Source organism: Erythranthe guttata, chromosome 14, assembly GCF_056151865.1.
Source record: "Erythranthe guttata isolate IM_541 chromosome 14, IM_541, whole genome shotgun sequence".
NCBI lineage: Eukaryota > Viridiplantae > Streptophyta > Magnoliopsida > Lamiales > Phrymaceae > Erythranthe > Erythranthe guttata.
In genome coordinates, this window is record NC_142546.1 from 1,639,866 (window position 1) to 1,660,118 (window position 20,253).

Genomic DNA, 20,253 nt, shown 5'->3' on the forward strand with positions numbered 1-20,253 from the left:
GAACATCAATTTCCGTTTTGTGGAGACAAAAGTCCCACATATCCATCTCTTATTTATTTTTATTTTTTTGTTATATTTATAAGTGAGGCCATATAATTCTCTAGATATAATTAAGATAAGATTAATGCAATTAATTGAAAATTTGCTTTTTTTTTTGGAAGTAAAAACTAGTGCCCTACTTTGACCACCACCTTGTCCCCTACCATATTACATGGAGCACATGGAGTTTAATTTCATCCAGCCATTTTTCTTAATTCCACCTACAATTAATTGCTCAACAAATTCAATCAAAAATTCATTTTTTCCTAATCACATACTTAAGTTTTTAATTTTTGATTTAAATACCATAATTAGGCATTGCATGTGTGCAACCACCATGTGCTCAGTGGAACCATATTGGTCATCATCCATCACATCATTTTGCTCACCATTTCTTGAATCCTTTTCAATCTTCATGCATATTTAAATTATTCCAATTTTGTTTTTTCATTTTAATTTCTTCTTTTTCTTGTAAATATGTACATGTAGGAGTAGAACATAAATAATTATTTTTTTTTAAAATAATATTTTCAATCTATTCGTATTTATTTGCAGAAAGAATTATTCAAAATTATATTGGGTAAATTACAACCATCCCCTAAGGTAAGATCTATTTACGAAACACCCCCTCATTTCTCATAAGTACATCCATCCCATGCAAGTTGTAGATTTCTTACATTATAACCCTTTTATCGGGATTGATGTAAGACATTTACAAAGTGCAAGGGTTTGAATGTAATTTCTAAAACATAAGGGCCTTTTTTGTAAATAGACTTTACCATAGGGAGGTGGCTGTAATTTACTCTTATTTCATATTTATAGATTTTTTTTTCTTATATTAAAAACCCTTACATAATTAATTCTATGATGACAATAAATGCATGAAAATAACAAGCGTACGTCTTATCCAATATCAATACATGTTGTCTTCCATGAGGGCTATTAGTGGGCCAATTATGTTAAGAAATACAGCACATATTAATTATTTCACAAAAATATTTTAATCATTCTACCAAAATTCAAGCCTAAGATATGGAAGATTTAACTCATATTGTGTGCAATTCAAATCAAATAAACTCGAGGGAAAGGGGTTTATTTGCTGCTGCACCTAGTGAAATATATCAGATGATTTTTGACCGTTAATCTGCACATAATTACGTAGATATATGTTTATATGTGCTTAGCGCGGGTGATTATGTGTAAATGATCAGGTGTAACAACTAATAAAGAATTAGAGAAATTTATTTTCAAAATTAATATTTATTTTTTTATGGAATACTTATTTGATAACTGATTACATAAATACATTTAAAAAAAGGATTACTAGGCAAACATCAAATTTTGAAGGTGGAAATTAAAATGAAAAATTAAATCATATTTGACCTAAATGCATTTTCATCACTAAAGAATAAAGATGTTTAGCTAAAGCATCTTCAAGAGCCAATTGAATGTTTACAGATGTCCAGGAGAAAGCCAGGTGCTGACTGCTCCACACCAGGAATAAAAAAATAGTAATCATAAACTCATTGACCTAAATTCGTTGTATTTTCTTTTCTTTATCTTTTATAAATTATTATTATTATTATTATTATTATTATTATTATTATTATTATTATTATTATTATATTGCTTTAGACGGGAAATTAGATGCTACACCTGATTATTTATACTAACTGAACTTACATACACAACCATGTATATGCGTGCTTAGTAAATACTGAATAGTTATTTAATAAAATCTACGGTTCAAATTAACCTGGTGTAAATAACCATGTAATTTCCCGTCTATCTAATTAATTTAATTTGAAAAAAAAAATGTTTTTATATATTTAAAATTTGAACGCTTAAAGAAATTTTTAGCACTTGGGCCTATATCTAAACCTTGAGTGAAGGGGTAAATATGTCAAACATATTGGAATTTATTGGGTTAAAAAGACACTGTATTTTATCGTGGGCCTCCAATTAAGCCCGTAACATCAAATGAATAACTGTATCCAATTATATTGGGCCCAGCTGCTATTTTTTGGTTCGTCCTATAACCCAACTTGTAGCCCAAAACAAAATTAATTGAAAAAGAATTACTTAATTTAAAATGATATTCGATCAATATTACATAAATTCATGAACTAAAGAAGAAGAAGAAAAGCTAAAACTATGGTGAAAATGAAGATTGGCGTTTTCATTAGTTCTCGTACGAATTGCGCAAAACTCACGTGAAAGTCGTAGTCATTTGAGCTAGCTTTTTAATGCCACTTGAATCAGGCCAATCTCAAATTGTATGACTGAGTTGTGATAAAAACTGCGGGCACTACCAAAATTGTTATATGATTAATTTTTTTCGAAGCTGATTTTTCTTTCTAATATATATTTTTCGCCAATATTCAGCCATTTATGTATAGAAATACGAAGAAAAATAAAACCGCGTAAAATCGATAAAAACGATTATAAAAAGACAAACAAGAATCAAAGTTAAAGAAAAATGAAATAAAAACGACTATAAGAAGACAAACAAGAATCAAAGTTAAAAGAAATATGAAATAAAGTACAAACAGTGTACAACTTAATCCCACTTCGCACCCTTGAAATGAAACTTTTTGCCACTTTGCACCCTTAAAAAATTAACAATAGCACTTTCACCCTCAAAATACAATAAATCATTCACAATGCACTATCAAGAATTCGAATGCATGCGGCTACAAATGGAACCACTTCTCTATCAATATCAAGTCGATATTGTATTTTCCGGTCACGTAAGTCGATCTATATATATATATATATATATATATATATATATATATATATATATATATATATATATATATATATATATATATATATCATATTCGATGCCTCTTTACATACTTACAGCCATTTTTGCAGGTGCACGCGTACGAGAGGATGAATAGAGTGTATAACTACACGTTAGATTCGTGCGGACCTATATATATAACGACTGGAGATGGCGGTAATATCGAGAAAGTGGATGTTGATTATGCAGACGAAATAGGAAAATGCCCTTCGATCGGTGATAATGTACCCGAGATTGGAAGTGTGTGTCGTACGAATTTCTCGTCGGGACCCGCGAAAGGGAATTTTTGTTGGGATAGACAACCGGAGTGGAGTGCTTATCGAGAAAGCAGCTTTGGACATGGTATACTCGAGGTAATATATATACATACATAGTGGTCTTATTTGATTTATTTCTCGAATTTGTCCTGATTTTTTGATGGAAATCGGTACTTTTTTTTTCCCCCGGAGGTTGTGAATTCGACACATGCATTATGGACATGGCATAGGAATCAGGATATTTACCAAGAACATAGTTACGGCGATCGAATTTACGTTGTTCGCCAACCTAATTTATGCACACACTAATTATATTTAGAAAGTTTACGATATACTGAAATTGAATATTCTTGATTTGTTTATATCTATTGGATTTGCAGAATTATTTTCAATCTGTAAAAATAGCTACCCTACTTGATTGAAACAACATCAATATGGTTAATGTATTTGAGTTGACTCGGTTCGGTTTCACAACTCAGAACGAGTGTAGAAACTTTGTAGCATATCTCTACCTTTCCACTTCTACATCACACATTCTACCTATAAAGATAAGTAGGGTATATACCATTTTGCATCACTCAAAATTAAATCTTATTTTCTCTCTCCAAACGAGTTCAGAAAGCCCGTTGGTAAGCACCTTGTACTTAGAACTATTTGGTCATAGGTTTGCGATACAAAAAAAATCCTCCCTTTAGAAAAAAAAAATAAAAAATCCCGAGTTCGAAATTCATTATAAAACTAATAATCCGAACAAAATTAATTTGTTATTACAAATTTGAAATTCTGAACATCAAATTCTTCAATCCAAATAAAGCAAATTTCACATCCTCTAATACGAGTAACTTTTCTTGATGTCGTCTAAATTCGCAGTATATTCCGGATGTACCATTCTACAAGATCGTCGTTAGTTATCTCCGACATGAATATTAAAATATTAAAATAAAAAAAAAAAACCAGCCAAATAATACCCCACAAATTTGGTTGGGAATTCAATAACCATAAAAGCTCTGCAGGTAATCAAGCTGGAATTTTTTTTCATAAAGTCTTCTCGAAGTCAACTCAGAAGACTAGGATTAGCCTTTTTATTTTATTTTTATTTTTATTTTTTATTTTTGAGGTACACTTGTCATAAACCATACATTTTTCTTGTCCTAAATCAAGATTTGTTTTTTGCCTGTTGGAATTTTGTCAGCAGACCAATCAGCATTATGAGCTTAAATGGAGAAATAATTTCGGTTAACCAAATGCTCGAGGAATTATCCGATAATGCTTCCTCGAACTCTAGTCTCTGCAGAGTCGGCGAGCAGATACGAACCACAAACGAGTCATCGTACGATCCAACGGTCATCGCCATAGGCCCGTTCCACCGCGGCAAAGCCCACCTTAAAGCCATGGACCATCACAAAAAGAGGTACCTCAAGCTAATCCTCCAATCAAGAGGAGAGTCGAGTGCGGATCGATACGTAAACTCCATGCTCGAATCGGAAGAAGAAGCACGCAAATTTTACGCAGAGGAAACGGCCGTACTAGGAAAGTACGCTTTCGCCCTTATGCTGCTCCTCGACGGAATCTTCATCCTGGAATTCCTGCGCGAATGCACTTTCGGTTCGAATCTCGTTTTCCAATTAGGGCAGATGAAGAGCCATATTCTCCGTGATTTAATGTTGTTCGAGAATCAAATCCCGTTATTTATACTCGAAAAGCTACTATCTATGACGAACGATGATTTTCAAATTACTCATTTGATATATCCTTTAATATCACCGATTATCGTGCATCAAGAAGCAATATCGTTTCAAGATGATCATACTAAACCACACCACCTCCTAGGGTTAGTACACTACGCCGAGCGACTAGGGTTTTCTCCGACAGTTCCCGACGAGCACTACGTAATGGACAACATAAACTCCGCGACGGAGTTGAGTGAAGCCGGCATTTCATTCAAGAAGTCCGATAGTAAGAATTTGTTGGACATTATATTCAAGAACAAAAAGATCCGCATGCCCACGTTGGAAATTACGGATCTAACCGAGTCACGAATTAGAAATATGATCGCCTACGAGTATTACAATCTCGCGTGCGACGAACGGAAATACGTGACGGATTATACATTCTTCTTGCATTGTTTAATACACGCGCCGAAGGATGCGGAGTTGTTGAGGAGATACGGGGTCGTGAGTAATTGGTTGGGTGGCGATGAAATGGTGTACCGTTTGATAAATCAAATAGGGAGTCACGTGCAAACTTCGGAGAAGTTTTCGTACCATGATGTTTTTCGTGATGTGAATGTTCATTGTAGGAATCGGAAGAATCGGTGGGTCGCGGTTTTGAGGCGGGATTACTTTAATACCCCTTGGAAACTCATTTCTTTGGTTGCCGGTTTTGTGTTGCTTGGAGTTGGTGTTGTGCAAATGGTGTTTGCGATTCTTTCATATTGTAAGTTCGATAAACGTTCTTTTTTTTTCAATGTTTTTATTCGTTTGTGTTTCGTTATTGATTTTGATTTTTAGCGGTTTTTTACGATCTTGATTTTGCAGATCAAGTTAAGTGAAACTGCAGATGGTTTTTTTGTGCATGAAAATCTACATGAAGGAAATGGCGAAGGGCTATATGATCTACATCGGTTGCGATTTTATTTTTTTCGTTTCGTGTTTGTGAGGAATAAATAGAGACTTATGTGTGGTTTTCGATATATTTTGAAGACGAGATATCTCGAGTTTACGAGATTTCGTCTTCTTGATCCGTTTATTAGACGAATTTATTCTGAAATCGATACTTTGTAGTTTGTAAGCCGAACGAGTTTTAATTGAATCGAACACGAATCAAATTCGAGTAGTTTGATAGTTAGTTATACTTATATTAGAACATCTACTTAGGAATTGAGTTGACCTTGAACATGACTTCATAAATGTGTTTAAAATATCAAATATTAATTATCGAATAGACAGATTTATTTATTTTTTAGGTTAAATTGCAGATTTTTTTTCTTCATATTTTAGTAATTACAATCATCAGTATTTTGTCATGGTCTAATTTATCTATTAAATAATAGATTTGTTTATAAAATAATATATAGTTGATTAGTGGTTGTAATAATTAAAATAAGAGGATTTTCTTCGTAATTTCACCTTACTTACCTCAGCACAAGAGTAGCCGGAATTTGCCTAAAGTCAAATTTACCAAAAACATAATATGGATATTTCTTTTTAGGGGAAATTTGGGATAACCCCCTAGTTTTGAAAATATATTAGAGGAGATCCCTGCCTTTTTTCACTCTTTTGATCAAAACCCAAGTTTTTTATCTTAATTTGGTAGACCCTCCTGGACAACTTGAAGTACCAAAATTACCCTTGAAGAATTAATTATTAAATCATAACGTTGCAACTCATCGTTTGTCGTTTTCTCTCCAATTCCCTTCCCCCGGGCAAACCCTAGACCCTCTCTTCTCTCTTCGTCTTCCTCTTCGCTTTTCCTACCGCCGCTCCGCTCCCTATCTTCTTCCACCATCGGCGTTGTCTTCCTCCGCCTTCCACCACCGTCGTCGACGCCCACGCCACCATCAAATCGTCGCGAGTGCTCGAGACTGGATTTGCTGGCCCTAATTGCATCACCAGATCTAACACACCGTGTTTCTCCGACGTAGTTTTGGTGGCTTCTGGCTCGAAGAACTCTGATGGTTTGCATTGCATTTTTCATTGATTCGGCCGACCGTGTTGTACTGGTATTCCTATTTCACTTTTTTCATTCTGTTTTTTTTTTTCTAAAAATACAATTTTCCTACAATTCATTATTATACGAATTAAATATTTGGGATTTGGTCATTTTAATATTAATCCAGTTATGGATTGGATGATTGAGTGGTTTTGCCCAAATTTTCTCTTGGTTAATTTTTTCATTTTATTTGTTCGTATTTTCTTCATTTTTGCCACCGTTTGGTTTTCCCCTTTTCAACTTTTTTTTTCTTCTCTTTGGGAATTGAGAATTGATTTAATGTGGTTTTTGATTCAAATGGCAGCAACGAAGGAAGTATGTTGAGCTATTTTACTTTTTATAAAAATGTTATTATTTATAGGTTTATGATTATGAAGATAAGGACAAATTGAGTAAGAACTTTTAATCTCATAAAGAGGTTCAATTTTGATGGATTGACGACTGAAAATTTCTGATATAAATTAGAGTCGAATAACAACTAATGCTAGACACCTGGTGTATGATTCCGTATATTTTGAATATATATGAAGATTTAACTATAGATAATTATAGTCATATATAGTGACATGTAGTCGCATGTAGTAAGATATAGTAATATATAGTGACATGTAGTAACATATGCACACGATTGTGTATTTCCTCTGCATTTGTTGGTTGTGAGTTGATTTATAATGTAAATATTTAAATTGAACTTGATTTTCTGTCACAGGTTTGGTATTTGCACAACTTATATGCACCAAGTTTTTGCCGAGAGGACATGGTGTTCTTCAATTCGAAACAACTCTTTTGCATTCGATAGATCGGAGCTGTTGTCGGGTTGAAATGTGGGATTTGAAGATATAAATCCAAATTACACTATATACGACTATACTCATATTTACTCAACAATAAGAAAAAGACTATACTCATATGTAGGTATATATAGTCACATATGGTCATATACATGTAGTCATATGTAGTTATATATAGTCACATATGGTCATATACATGTAGTCATATGTAGTTATATATAGTCACATATGGTCATATACATGTATATGTAGTCATATATAGTCACGTATAGTCATATACATGTAGTCATATATAGTCACGTGTAGTCATATACATGTAGTCATATATAGTCATGTGCAGTCATATATAGTCACGTGTAGTCATATACATGTAGTCATATATAGTCATGTGTAGTCATCTATAGTCACGTGTAGTAACTCGTAGTAATATATTGTTATATATAAGCTATATAAGTTATGTGTTTTTTCTGATGTACAGTGATGTTGATGATTGTGTTTTTCCAATTTTTTGTTGGGTATTAATTGATTTATAATATCAAGATTAAATTGTGAATTTTTGCTTTTGGTGTAGATGAATTTTTTTTTATATAATCATATGTAATATATATACAAGAGTCATATCTACTCAATTTGAATACAGTAAATTTATCAAAAAAATGAAACAAAATTAAAAATTTAAAATTTAAAAATTTAAATTTTTAAAAAAATATTAAAATTAAAATTTTTAAAAAAATATTAAAATTACAAATTACAAAAAATTAAAAAAATTAAAAAAATAAAAAAAATAAAAAAATACAACAGAGGTATATATAAAAATAATAATAAAATAAACATTTATAATTTTTTATTAAAAAAATCTGACAATGTGATAAATGCAGGTCTGAATGTTAATTGCAGTTGACCATAATGCTGAATGCAGTTAGCAAAAATGCTGAATGCGGTTGAAGAAAAATTAGATATAAGGGCACAATAATACTTTTGCCTCTCCAGGGGGTTATCTCAAAGAAAGAATTTTAGGGGTGGACCTATCCCTATATATTTTTCATATTAAGGGTGTATATCAAATGGACCCTTCTTTTTAATTATTTAACAAAAAACATAGGATAGCTAAAAAAAAAAAAAAAAAAAAAAAAACCGAGTGATTGAACCGAAATAGGGTGGCGTGCAAGAATGAATTATCTGAACCGGACGAGTTGGATTAAATCATTAGAAATTGATTTATGGGCATCATCAATTCTATCCACAAGCACGCATATTTAGACATTTCCACCGCTATTCCGCCCATGCTCTTTTCAATCGCGCTCTATTTTTACATTTTTTTATAAATTACACCTACCTCCCATTCCTCCCATTATATTACAACCGGATCCTCTTTGACACCCTAAAATTGTATTTCAACATTAACCACATATCTTATTAACAAAATTATAACGTCCTCCCTTTAATATTAGGTCTGATTACATATATAATAAAATGTGAACTTCATTAATAATTAAATTTAAACCAATTAAATAAATTATCTTAATGCATTTAAGCATATTTTTTTTTCATTAAAACTAAACATCAAGGGGAATTTCGTAATATTCTAAAATACGAGGAGTTTATATATGATTAAATGTAGCTTTAGGGTAGGACAATATAGTTTAATCGATATTCAATTAAGGGTAAAAATGCAATTTGAGGAAAATGCGACGATCAAATTGGTTAAGTGTTAGCTGATATTAAAGTTGAAGAGATGTATGCATAAATTTCTAAACTAATATGGATCCAATTTTAATTATACATAATCTCATGGGAGGTTGTTGTTATATATCGATTAAGATAATATTACCTTACAATATAGTAATAATTCTTTACTAAGTAATAAATTTATGAATAAGTGTAATCCTTCATAAAATATGTCTACATGTCATTTCATTTATTGAAATTAATATTAAATCTCATCTCTAATTCTTTTTAAATGTGTGATAACTTAAAATATGTTTATACATAGCTCAATAAATAAATAAATATTATTAAAAAAAAATCACAACCATTTGTTTGTAGTCAACAATCTTTTCCTTCAGAATAGTTCAAATATTCAACTTATTATATTTAAATAAGTTGAAGTGGAGATCTTTTTGCAAAGATCAAAATATTAGGGACCATTGATGCTAATCTTGTAAACTATTAGGATCTAAATGAAAATACTCTATAAAAGATGGATAGATATATAATTTTCTTACATACATGTGCCGGTGGCAATCTAGAAACTCTCATCTTTATCACATTTCCCAATAGAAAGTAGGCTATAAGAACTATATATATATATATATATATATATATATATATATATACAAGCTTCCTCCGATCAGAATCGATACAGTATTCATTTTTTGCAGATATATACATACATACATACATACGTATACTTTTTTTAGAGAGAGAAAAAAGAGGATGGAGAAAGCAGTTGAAAGGCAGAGAGTTTTGCTGCAGCACCTTCGTCCTTCCTTCACTTCGTCGTCGCTTGAGGATATTGAGTCTTCACTTTCCGTTAGTTTTCTCGCATCTTTTGAATTCCGATTTTTTGTTTTCCTTTCAAAATTGTTTGTTCAATTATTGTTTTTGGGAGATTTTGAATCGCGTAGCTGAATTTCGTATCAATTCGACGGGATCGAGGTTTTGAAAATCGCGGATTCATGTTATCTGAATTGGATCGACTATCCGGTGTGATTGAAAATTTGTTCGATTGAAGTTTCGATTTGTTGAAATTGAAGTGAATAATTCGAATTAGAGAAATACCAATTCTGTTTTGGATAAAATTTACATCGTCCGATTGCACTCTGACTCGATTTTGTGGATGTAAATTTTGATTTTGTAACTATGCTCCTGCATGGGTAAATTAGTAAATAATGGTCTTCGATCGGGGTAAAATTTCATGTTTGATCAATTCAGTAAGTAACATAAGGGGGTAATGGGAAGATATATGGCGAATGAAAGAAGGGAATCCCTATTTTTTTGAAGAATTTAAGCGCGTGAGTTTAGCATATAGCTTTATAGTATGTCAGAGTAGTTTTTTCCTGCATCACACATAAAGACGTTGTGATGATGGACACTGATTAAATAGAATATTCACTGATCCTATGTGATAATTCTATTTTTTTTGCTTTTTATTTGTGTAGAACTTAGAAAGTGTATTTTAAGTTTTATGCATTTTCTCAGTGCTGATGGAGACGAAGCATATTATTGTGTTGCGCTTGTTGTTAAATTGATATTATCATCTTGCTTATAGTTTGTTTTCGATTTTGTATGTAGACAAAATTGCTTTGTGAAAGAGTGTGATTCAGGAAGTGGTATTTAAAATTCCTTTTTGTGGAATATACTCAGCTTAGAGCTGCACTTTCTACAAGATTTTCAATGCATATGTGCAAAGTGCCGTAGATGTTTTCTTTATAGGCACTTCATTCTGTCCCAAAAGACAAGCATATGCATCCTTTTGTACTTTTTTCTTAATTGAACTTAATCATTATTTCAAACAGGCATCTGTATGTTCAGCAGGGGATAGTGCAGCATACCATCGATCTTCTGTATTCGGTGATGATGTAGTCATAGTGGCGTAAGTGATCTATATAGTCTCGGAGATGTATTTTAACTTAAGTTTTCCACATTGTGTAAGTAAATTTCTTGTTTTCATTAAAGATGTCATTGCCTAAAATCTTCTGTTCGTTACTTTGTGTAGTGCCTATCGAACTGCCTTGTGCAAGTCGAAGAGGGGTGGCTTCAAGGACACTTATCCTGATGATTTGCTAGCACCTGTTTTGAGGGTAGGTTTGTTTTTGCCACTATTATAATCCTTTTGAAGCTTCAAGTTGAGTCCGTAATGTTTTTTTTTTTTTGTGCTACAGGCAGTAATGGAAAAAACAAATGTAAATCCAAGTGAAGTTGGGGATATTGTTGTGGGCACTGTCTTGGCACCGGGCTCCCAGAGAGCAAGTGAATGCAGGATGGCTGCATTCTATGCCGGTTTCCCAGGTATTCTACAGGTTTCATCATTCTTCACTTCTTCTTTGCTGTAAGAATGTTACGAATATCCTATATAACTGTTTTGAATGCAGAAACTGTACCTGTTAGAACCGTGAATAGGCAGTGCTCTTCCGGTCTTCAAGCAGTAGCTGATGTTGCTGCAGCTATCAAAGCTGGATTTTACGACATTGGTATTACAACTTTGCAACTTTGTTTGTATTTTAGTTGAACACACACTGAAACACACACGACATACAAGAAGGGGCGGAATCGTTTGCACTTTGATATTTAGGTGATCTGTGCTTAATGTTCATTCTGATTTAGGGATTGGTGCTGGTTTGGAGTCGATGACCGTGAATCCTATGGCTTGGGAAGGATCAGTCAATCCAAGAGTAATCCTCAGATTCAAAATCCAGTTTATATTGAGTTTTTTTCCTGGCAATTGCTGAGTTTTAACACTATTGAACAAATTTCAGGTAAAAACAATGGCACAAGCGCAAGATTGCCTTCTTCCCATGGGTATTACTTCAGAGAATGTTGCCCATCGTTTCGGAGTGACTAGGCAGGAGCAAGATCAGGCTGCTGTAAGTTAAATATGCATTTTCCAAATGGTAGGATCAACGTGACCTTGTCATTGATATTTCCGCAACTTCCTTATCAGGTCGATTCGCATAGAAAGGCTGCTGCTGCGACTGCTTCAGGAAAATTTAAAGATGAAATAGTACCAGTGAAAACCAAGGTAAATAATGTTTCTGTTGAGGCATATTCTTTCTTTTGTCTTCACTTAATTGAAACATCTATTATGCTTCCATTTGATTATTGTTGCCTTTCTTAAAAAAGATTGTAGACCCAAAAACTGGGGATGAGAAACCAGTTACAATATCTGTTGATGATGGTATACGGCCAAACAGCTCAGTGGCGGATTTGGGCAAGCTGAAACCCGTTTTCAAGAAAGATGGCTCAACCACTGCTGGTAAATAAAACTTTTGCATCACCCAATCCTATTTTGGAATCCTATTATCTCATATTCTAACTTTTTCACTTTGGGCATCAGCCAATTCTAGCCAAGTGAGTGATGGTGCTGGAGCTGTTCTACTCATGAAGAGAAGTATCGCCATGCAGAAAGGACTCCCCATCCTCGGTGTATTCAGGTTTGTGAAAATTTGCATTATTAATCTCGAATTTTCAGAAACAAGTATATGGGCCAAAAAAAATATATATATATATTTTTTTTAACATAGAAATCTAATAGCAGTCGTGTGAGTAATCTCCGTTTTGCTGCTTGTGCAGGAGCTTTTGTGCTGTTGGTGTAGATCCTGCAATCATGGGTATTGGTCCAGCTGTTGCAATTCCTGCGGCTGTGAAAGCTGCTGGTCTTGAACTTGGGGATATTGATCTTTTCGAGATAAATGAGGTAAAAGTTATTTTTTCCCAACGAAAGAAAAAAATATGAAGTAACTTTGAGTTTTCAAGTGCTGCAAACGTTCTCATTGTGAATGATATCCAGGCATTTGCTTCGCAATTCTTGTACTGCCAGAAGAAGCTTGAACTTGATCCAGCTAAAATCAATGTCAATGGAGGTGCCATGGCAATCGGACATCCTTTGGGTGCAACAGGTACTTCGTTTTAGTATTGGAAATTATATCCTTTAACTTTTAAGCTATTTGTAATCATTGTGATAGATTTAAATATTAGAATAATTTGAGTTCTTAGAAGCCCGTGGACAGATCCAAGTCCCTTCACCCAAAAGCAATTCTAGGAACACTTAAAACTAATTTGTAGATTAGCATACTTGCAAGTGTAAATGAGCAATGGCTCGTTTGTAAGTTGACGAATATAAGAGTTCATTTAGTGAAAAAAGAAAAAGAAAAATGAAAATCGGGATGTTTTTGGATGGTATTTAAACATATTGAGCATTATAATTCTATCAGATATGTGATTGCTCGATTGTTAAACAGGAGCTCGCTGTGTTGCCACCTTATTGCATGAAATGAAGCGCCGAGGCAAAGATTGTCGATTTGGTGCGGTGTCAATGTGTATAGGTCTCTCTCTCTCTCTCTCTCTCTCTCTCTCTCTCTCTCTCTCTCTCTCTCTCTCTCTCTCTCTCTCTCTCTCTCTCTCTCTCTCTCTCTCTCTCTCTCTCTCTCTCTCTCTCTCTCTCTCTCTCTCTCTCTCTCTCTCTCTCTCTCTCTCTCTCTCTCTCTCTCTCTCTCTCTCTCTCTCTCTCTCTCTCTCTCTCTCTCTCTCTCTCTCTCTCTCTCTCTCTCTCTCTCTCTCTCTCTCTCTCTCTCTCACACACACACACACACTTGGTGTGCATACGCATTTCTAAGCTTGAACTTGTTGGAAACTGAACTGCAGGCACTGGGATGGGTGCTGCTGCTGTTTTTGAAAGAGGTGATTCTTGTGATGAGCTTTCCAATGCACGCAAGATCGAAGCACAGAACTTTCTGTCCAAGGATGCTCGATAAACTCCATTCCCAGCTTCACGACTTTCAATAATTAGTATTATATTGGCATTCAGATTTCAATAATATCATGTAATAATTTCTGGGCGATTCTCGACTTCGCCCCAGTGAAACCCTAGTTTCATAGGCATAACCAAATCAATCACGACGGGTGTGGTGTATGGTGTAAGTTGAACGATCTTTGTTTCAGAAAGAACCTTTTCTCTTTGTATTACTCTATGCATTATGGAGGCATTCTTGCATTGTATCTTCCAATTTATAGATTGATTGTTCATTGTGAATTTGGTTATGCACTTGAGTAATAATTATGATATTTTCCCGTCAGTTAAACGTATGTACGATACATGCAAAGATGAGTGAACAATGCTCGCCAAATAATTCTTCCCCATCTCTGCGAAACATTTTTACAGAACATATGAATTCCCAAAACATCTCGACTCCCAGAACTGCAAAAACGAAAAAATATATGAAAGGAAGGGAACAAAAAAAAAAATTATAGGAGTCTTTCTGAACACAGCCTATCACCTTTAATTAACATCTCTCGAAAGTCGTTGCAAACATAGCCTCAACTTTCACCTTTCTTTGTCTCCGTCGCGCTGCCTCTCTCTAATGTCTTCCCATCTACACATTTTGTGATGTTTCGACTACATTTACTTTTATAAACAGAATACGCGAGAAGTGTTAATGGTCATGCTACTATAAGCATTGCTCATAACAATCACCTGTTATCAATGAGTGACGATAAAGATGGCAGATGAATAAGTACTTCATAATTCAAGCCTTTCAATTAATTAAAACCAACATAAAAGGAAAAAAGTTAGAAATCGGAACAGAGGGATCGGATCATACACCGAGCTTTATTTCTCCAACTCGGGAGAGCTTTCGATCCGTACAAAAGCTTTTTCAATACCTAATCACTTATAATTTCCATGGATGACAAGATTTGCATCATGCATGTAAATACGTTTCAATAATGCCAATATGCGAAAAACGAAAATAGGAGCATTGTTATTGTGTTTCTAATTTCTATGCGACAAACTAGGCAAATAAATAAAGATCTTTTTACAATTCAAAATCTTTGCAAAAAAGGGCAACTTTTGGACTGATAATGCTATTCCTCGAACACACCTAGGTTACGGATGACTTGCATACTGGACAAGATGTTTTCCTCCTCAGCCATGGATCGATACACTGAAATCTCAAAAACATATTAAGCACTCGTTATAACCTTAAACTGAAATAAATGATGAAATTACAAAAAAAAAAAAAAAAAAAAGAAGAAGACAAACAAAAAAAAATTGTAAAAAGTCCATACATCTTTGTGAAATTTGTGTAAACAAGGGAGGTGGCGGATGGTGTCTCCGATGATTGGAGTATCAAGGCAAATTGCACAAGCTTCAAAATTATCACTCTGCATAAGAAGATAGATAACATAATATGCATCGATGTTCTGACAAGAAGCATGTTTGACATGTAGAACAACTTAGTTACGGGAGGGTATATTTGTCATACTGAGATAATTGTCTTGATTACCTGAACTGTGGATTGGGGGAGGCCGTTAATCTGACGAGTAGATGCACCACCATGGCGATCATTGTTCTCATCAAGAGCCAATAGCATTTCATAATCATTCCTAATCAAATATAATGGCATATTTTAAAAATTAAAAAATAAATAAAAGAGAGAAAGGGAAAATGCTATTTCGACAACCATTTGATAGAAAATTAATTCTTACTCATTAAAATCACGGTTGGCTTGAAGCATGCCAGGGCTAACTTCCAAGCCACTCAGCTCTTCTAATGCTCCTAGTATATGCATTCTCTGCAAAACGAGGAAACTTATTAAGAAAAAAAGAAAGAACAAATAATCTGAGAAAAATCAAGATTAAAGGAATAAAGACTAAAATACCATATCAACATCCATGTCTGCGGGGAATAAGGAAGATCTTCCTCGACGAGAAGGTAACATTGTACGAGGTTGTCCAGGAAAACGATTCCTTGGCCTAGTCATTCTCCCCGATGTCGCGGCTCGAGATAGAGATCCTCTACGAGTTATATTTGACGAAGAACGAGGCTGGGATTGTCCATGCAGATTGGGGATTGGTACCTGCATAAAACCATCGGAAAATTGTCACGAAAAAGTTTTAGGCTTTCAGTAGCAAATGATAGAACATCCAAATTATTCGATGATCACAAATCAATACATAAATCATTCTCACATTGTACTGGAAATAAGGAAAGAACTAGTCAAACTTAGGACATGTCTAAATGAATTTGAATTAAAAAATTGGAAACATCTAGACAGTTCATCAAATTCGGACAAGTTCAACCAGGATGGAAGATGCATCTTACCCTATTAACAGATAAATTAACATGTACCATTTTTTCTTACCAGCAACATTAATGTAAATCAGCAAATGCTCAGAAACATCCAATAACCTCTGCTCTTCATACGGTTCAAAGAGAGGAACTTGCAGAGATTATTGAAGCCACCAACAGTGAAAAAGAAAACCCAAACCAATACATGAGTTGTAAGAAATACATATCAAGAACACGTTTAAAAAAAAAACAGATTTCAGAAGGCTATGAGTACTATAAAACTATAAAGCATAAACAGGGTGACTCACTGGATCTAATAAAGGATGCCTTGCCCGAGGCAAATCAAGATTCGAATCATCCTGGTTCTGCAAAGCCAGTGCTATATTCTCATCCATCTGCCATAAAAAAATCCATTTAACTGCTACATCATAGGTAAAAACGTATATAAAAATATTGAATATACTTAGAAATACAAACCTCTCCAATGCCAAAAACGTATATAAAAATATTGAATATACTTAGATATACAAACCTCTCCAATGCCAAAAACAGGCAATTCACTGTAAAACTGTTCTTGTAGTTCAAGTGCCATCATTTCATCCGCTTCAACCTGTCTTGCCCTAACTTCTTCATCACGGTCATTGTTACGTCTCAATTCAGGAGAAGATTCATCAACCTCAATAATTGGTTGTAAATTGTTTGTATTGCGTGAATTAGAAGATTTCGGATTGGCTTCTTCTTGAGAAGAACTAAGAAACACAACTTCTTGATCACTAGAGACTGATGTAGAGCATTCACCCTGCTTCTGCCTTTTGATAAATGTGTCTGCTACAGAACGGGGCCCATTTAATCGTCCCAGGCGGGTCCCAGGCCCATTTAAACTTGGAGAGATTGAATTTGCATCCTTCGGATAGTTATCACCATTTGGAACACTAATTGCTTTCCCCTTTCTTTCCAGCCTATTATCATGGAGTTGACTGGAAAATCTCAGAGCTTCGGTTTCCCTAATCGAAAACGGTTCCGTATCAGGTGACAAGAGATTTATTTCGCTACTTCGATTACGAGTGCTTCTCCACCCACTTACTTCTTCAATGCTTTTACCTACATTACCCCTGATGTGATCACTGCTTCCAAAAGCATTCTTATCGAATCCGGTAGAGCTCCTGCAAGTAATTAATTTACAATGAAATTCGTTCTTTGAAATTTTTATCGTGTGGTCTAGTAATTTAGAAAAAGAGTTGCTTCATAAAGTTCCAGCTTATATTATTGAAAAGGCATCAAGGTCTCTTCAGGTTCAATTCACAAAACTTCTTAATTAAACTGCATGCTCATGTGTGTATGTGTGAAAAAGAAGTGTGCTGTGTGCATGTATCTGTACTTCAATTGAATCACGTAATATTAACAGATTAGATATTTGACACAAACACTCAGCATATATATATTTACATCATATGCATCTAAACTATCGTCTGAAGAAGATATTACCTACTTATAGAACCAACTATGCATGTACAATATATATATTACATATTACATGCCAATGCATTTATGTATCTTCTTTTATAAGAACTGGAAATAACCATCTAGTTTTGTGTTCGGGATAAAAACAATACCTGCCATACGGAATCTTATTTTTTATATCAGATCCCTTTGATGACCATGAATGATTTAACGCTCCTTTGCCCTTTCTATCTTCAGCAACCAATTCCCTTATATCAACAGAAATAGGTGGAGCACTCGACACTACAGAGCCATTATTGCAACATGCAACACCTACAGAGCCATTAATATCCTTTCCAGACAACTGCTCAGCCTTGGCTATGTTATTGGGAGATATACATCCATTTCGTACCAATCTCTTTTGCTTATTCACTTTAGGCGAGGAAATCGGATCACGAGAGAGAAAACCATTATTAACAGGTTTTTTCTGATTATTAACAACAAAATCGAGTCTTTCTCCAAAGACGGTACTTGAACCACCTCCACTCACACCGTCTCTTTTTTCATTGCATGACCTAGTTGAAAAATTCGTCAACCCATGCAACGAAGAAGCCCCATTAGCTAATCCCGATCTTTTCCCGAACTCAGCTCGCATATTTCCACTGCCAGGTCTATGCAGATCCCTTTCTGTAAGATCTATAAAACTATCGTCTTGACAAGAAGAAGACTTGGAAACACGATTTTGGAAACTAGGGTTCTTCTCAGTCGCCCCTTTCCGAAATAGGAGTGCGTTTCTCGAGGAAGATGAACTCGTATTCGATGTAAACCCTGTGGCATTAATGGGATTTCGAGAATTGCTAGAACTGCTTGCAAGTTTTGGAGGATGCAGGGGAAGCTTTCTTCTCCCACCCTCAATTACCATTGGCTCTTCTTTAAAGCCTTGTTCGTGAAATTTTTGCTGCAGTGAATTATTACAAGGAAATGATGAACGCTGATTTCCTTCTCTGACGCCACTCCTCCCATTGATCCGCTGTGTAGCTAGTCTATCGGGAGTGTCGGGAACTTCTACTATATCATCAATGTCCATTTCATCCATAATCTGTAGGACAAACAAAAGGAACGGATTAAATTAATCTAGAAACTATTGGTTATTAATGATTAGTATTACTCAAGATCAACACTTTCCACTCATGGACTAAAACAAATATTGATTTCATCTGAATTTTCATAGAAGAGCCAAAGGAGTGAGAATTTTATTCGATATTCCCGAAGAAAGGGATCCAATTAATTAACCACGTAACAAACAAGGTATACAAATTCAAAATTTTGATTTAACAACCAAGGATGAAACCCCTTGATTTATGGGGATAATCAACACTAAACATATTTGAAAAAATTAGAACAAAATCAGAGGAACAACAAATCAACTGAAAAAAACAGGGAAATAAACAAAAAATTGTTAGATTCCGACCCTCACCTCATCCTACCACAAACAAACGAAACCAAAAATAAATTAGAAAATCACTTAAAAATTAGAAAATAAACAAAAATTGGGGAAACGTTCAAACCATTTACCGACAAAAAAATAAATAATGTCTACATAAAAAACAGATGAATCGCACCTTTTCGAATCATAATTTTAATATTCAAGAGCGAAAAAGGAAAAAAAAAAACCGGAAACCCTAATTAGGATATTTCACCTGTTCCGTCATTGAATTGGTCGGAAATGCAATGGCAACCAACAGGAAGAGAACGATGACAGGCACAGCAACAGTAAACAGTGAGAATTTGTTTGATAATTATACAAGGAAAAAGCCATAGCCAAATCTTCACCTTCGATTATCGAATCTTTCAGATGGGTAGAATGGTAATTTCAGTCACTGCGGAGAAGTTGAAGAGTTGGGTTATGCACTCACTTTGGGCTTTCTCTTTCAATTTTTCCTGGATCCAAAATTAAACCATTACCCGTGGGCCTTCATTCGGTTTTATAAAATAAAAAATAAATTATTTAAAGTAATCAAATTGTATTAGTATTGTTTTAACATTACAATCCTATTATTGGAGTGAACCCCTTATTTATAGATTTTATTTTTCTTGATATGTATGTTTTATTACTGTTTTTTTTTTTATCTAAATAGTAATTACTTTCTTATTTGGGCTTGTCGTATTTAATTGGCATTTAGGTTAAACAAGCATCAGATCGCGTAAAACCCCGACCCGAAGTCATACCACAACACCTTATGGCCTTATCTCGCATCGTCGTACGCCGTAAGAGCAAACTACATTTTTCTCCTTGCTAGGGTTTCATTCTCTCTTCCGGCTGCTCTTGTTGGGCTTTACGTGCAATTGGTCTTATTTATTTGGGCGGCCCATAGAGACAACATATAGCCCATATATATATATATATGAGTGTGCGTG

General features: G+C 34.3%; 3 protein-coding genes across 9 annotated transcripts; 2 read left to right on the forward strand and 1 right to left on the reverse strand.

Annotated features, from left to right (window-relative positions):
• The first annotated feature begins 2,919 nt into the window (after positions 1-2,919).
• Positions 2,920-5,940, forward strand: LOC105963088 (UPF0481 protein At3g47200). Of its 5 annotated transcripts, none has more exons than XM_012987456.2 (3): positions 2,920-3,201; positions 4,298-5,541; positions 5,643-5,940. In XM_012987456.2, exons 1-3 carry the CDS (start codon positions 3,071-3,073, stop codon positions 5,654-5,656), a joined length of 1,389 nt encoding a protein of 462 aa, XP_012842910.2. In that variant the 5' UTR covers positions 2,920-3,070; the 3' UTR covers positions 5,657-5,940. The 5 variants fall into 5 exon arrangements, 4 of the variants coding, with proteins under 4 accessions (XP_012842910.2, XP_088669815.1, XP_088669816.1 ...); XM_088813689.1 differs by having other exon boundaries at positions 4,301-5,541; XM_088813690.1 differs by lacking the exon at positions 2,920-3,201 and adding an exon at positions 3,768-4,118 and having other exon boundaries at positions 4,301-5,541.
• A 3,890-nt stretch (positions 5,941-9,830) lies between these two features.
• On the forward strand, positions 9,831-14,358 carry PKT4 (peroxisomal 3-ketoacyl-CoA thiolase 4). Its single transcript, XM_012987462.2, has 14 exons — positions 9,831-10,139; positions 11,126-11,202; positions 11,326-11,410; positions 11,492-11,618; positions 11,702-11,800; positions 11,934-12,001; positions 12,086-12,193; positions 12,271-12,348; positions 12,450-12,582; positions 12,664-12,760; positions 12,900-13,023; positions 13,117-13,225; positions 13,568-13,651; positions 13,971-14,358. Exons 1-14 carry the CDS (start codon positions 10,044-10,046, stop codon positions 14,078-14,080), a joined length of 1,395 nt encoding a protein of 464 aa, XP_012842916.2. The 5' UTR covers positions 9,831-10,043; the 3' UTR covers positions 14,081-14,358.
• A 13-nt stretch (positions 14,359-14,371) lies between these two features.
• LOC105963093 (RING/U-box superfamily protein) lies at positions 14,372-19,878 on the reverse strand. Of its 3 annotated transcripts, XR_016029577.1 has the most exons (11): positions 19,536-19,878; positions 18,009-18,934; positions 16,928-17,558; positions 16,704-16,790; positions 15,986-16,183; positions 15,813-15,898; positions 15,611-15,710; positions 15,393-15,488; positions 15,206-15,268; positions 14,603-14,698; positions 14,372-14,523 (listed from the first exon to the last, which is right to left on the reverse strand). XR_016029577.1 is itself a non-coding variant. In XM_088813246.1 (10 exons), exons 1-9 carry the CDS (start codon positions 19,545-19,547, stop codon positions 15,206-15,208), a joined length of 2,199 nt encoding a protein of 732 aa, XP_088669372.1. In that variant the 5' UTR covers positions 19,548-19,878; the 3' UTR covers positions 14,372-14,698. The 3 variants fall into 3 exon arrangements, 2 of the variants coding, with proteins under 2 accessions (XP_088669372.1, XP_088669371.1); XM_088813246.1 differs by having other exon boundaries at positions 14,372-14,698; XM_088813245.1 differs by having other exon boundaries at positions 14,372-14,799.
• Positions 19,879-20,253: the final 375 nt, after the last annotated feature.

Bases quoted from the DNA above. Each gene is read 5' to 3' on its own strand.
- LOC105963088 (XM_012987456.2), top strand. From the start codon at position 3,071: ATGTACCCGAGATTGGAAGTGTGTGTCGTACGAATTTCTCGTCGGGAC. The intron at 3,202-4,297 runs GTAATATATATA...GAATTTTGTCAG, and splicing joins TTGGACATGGTATACTCGAG to CAGACCAATCAGCATTATGA.
- PKT4 (XM_012987462.2), top strand. From the start codon at position 10,044: ATGGAGAAAGCAGTTGAAAGGCAGAGAGTTTTGCTGCAGCACCTTCGT. The intron at 12,349-12,449 runs GTAAATAATGTT...TTCTTAAAAAAG, and splicing joins TAGTACCAGTGAAAACCAAG to ATTGTAGACCCAAAAACTGG. The intron at 13,226-13,567 runs GTACTTCGTTTT...ATTGTTAAACAG, and splicing joins ACATCCTTTGGGTGCAACAG to GAGCTCGCTGTGTTGCCACC.
- LOC105963093 (XM_088813246.1), bottom strand. The intron at 16,791-16,927 runs GTTTGTATATCT...TTTTTATGGCAG, and splicing joins CTGTTTTTGGCATTGGAGAG to ATGGATGAGAATATAGCACT. The intron at 16,184-16,703 runs GTGAGTCACCCT...GGTTTTATGCAG, and splicing joins GGCATCCTTTATTAGATCCA to GTACCAATCCCCAATCTGCA.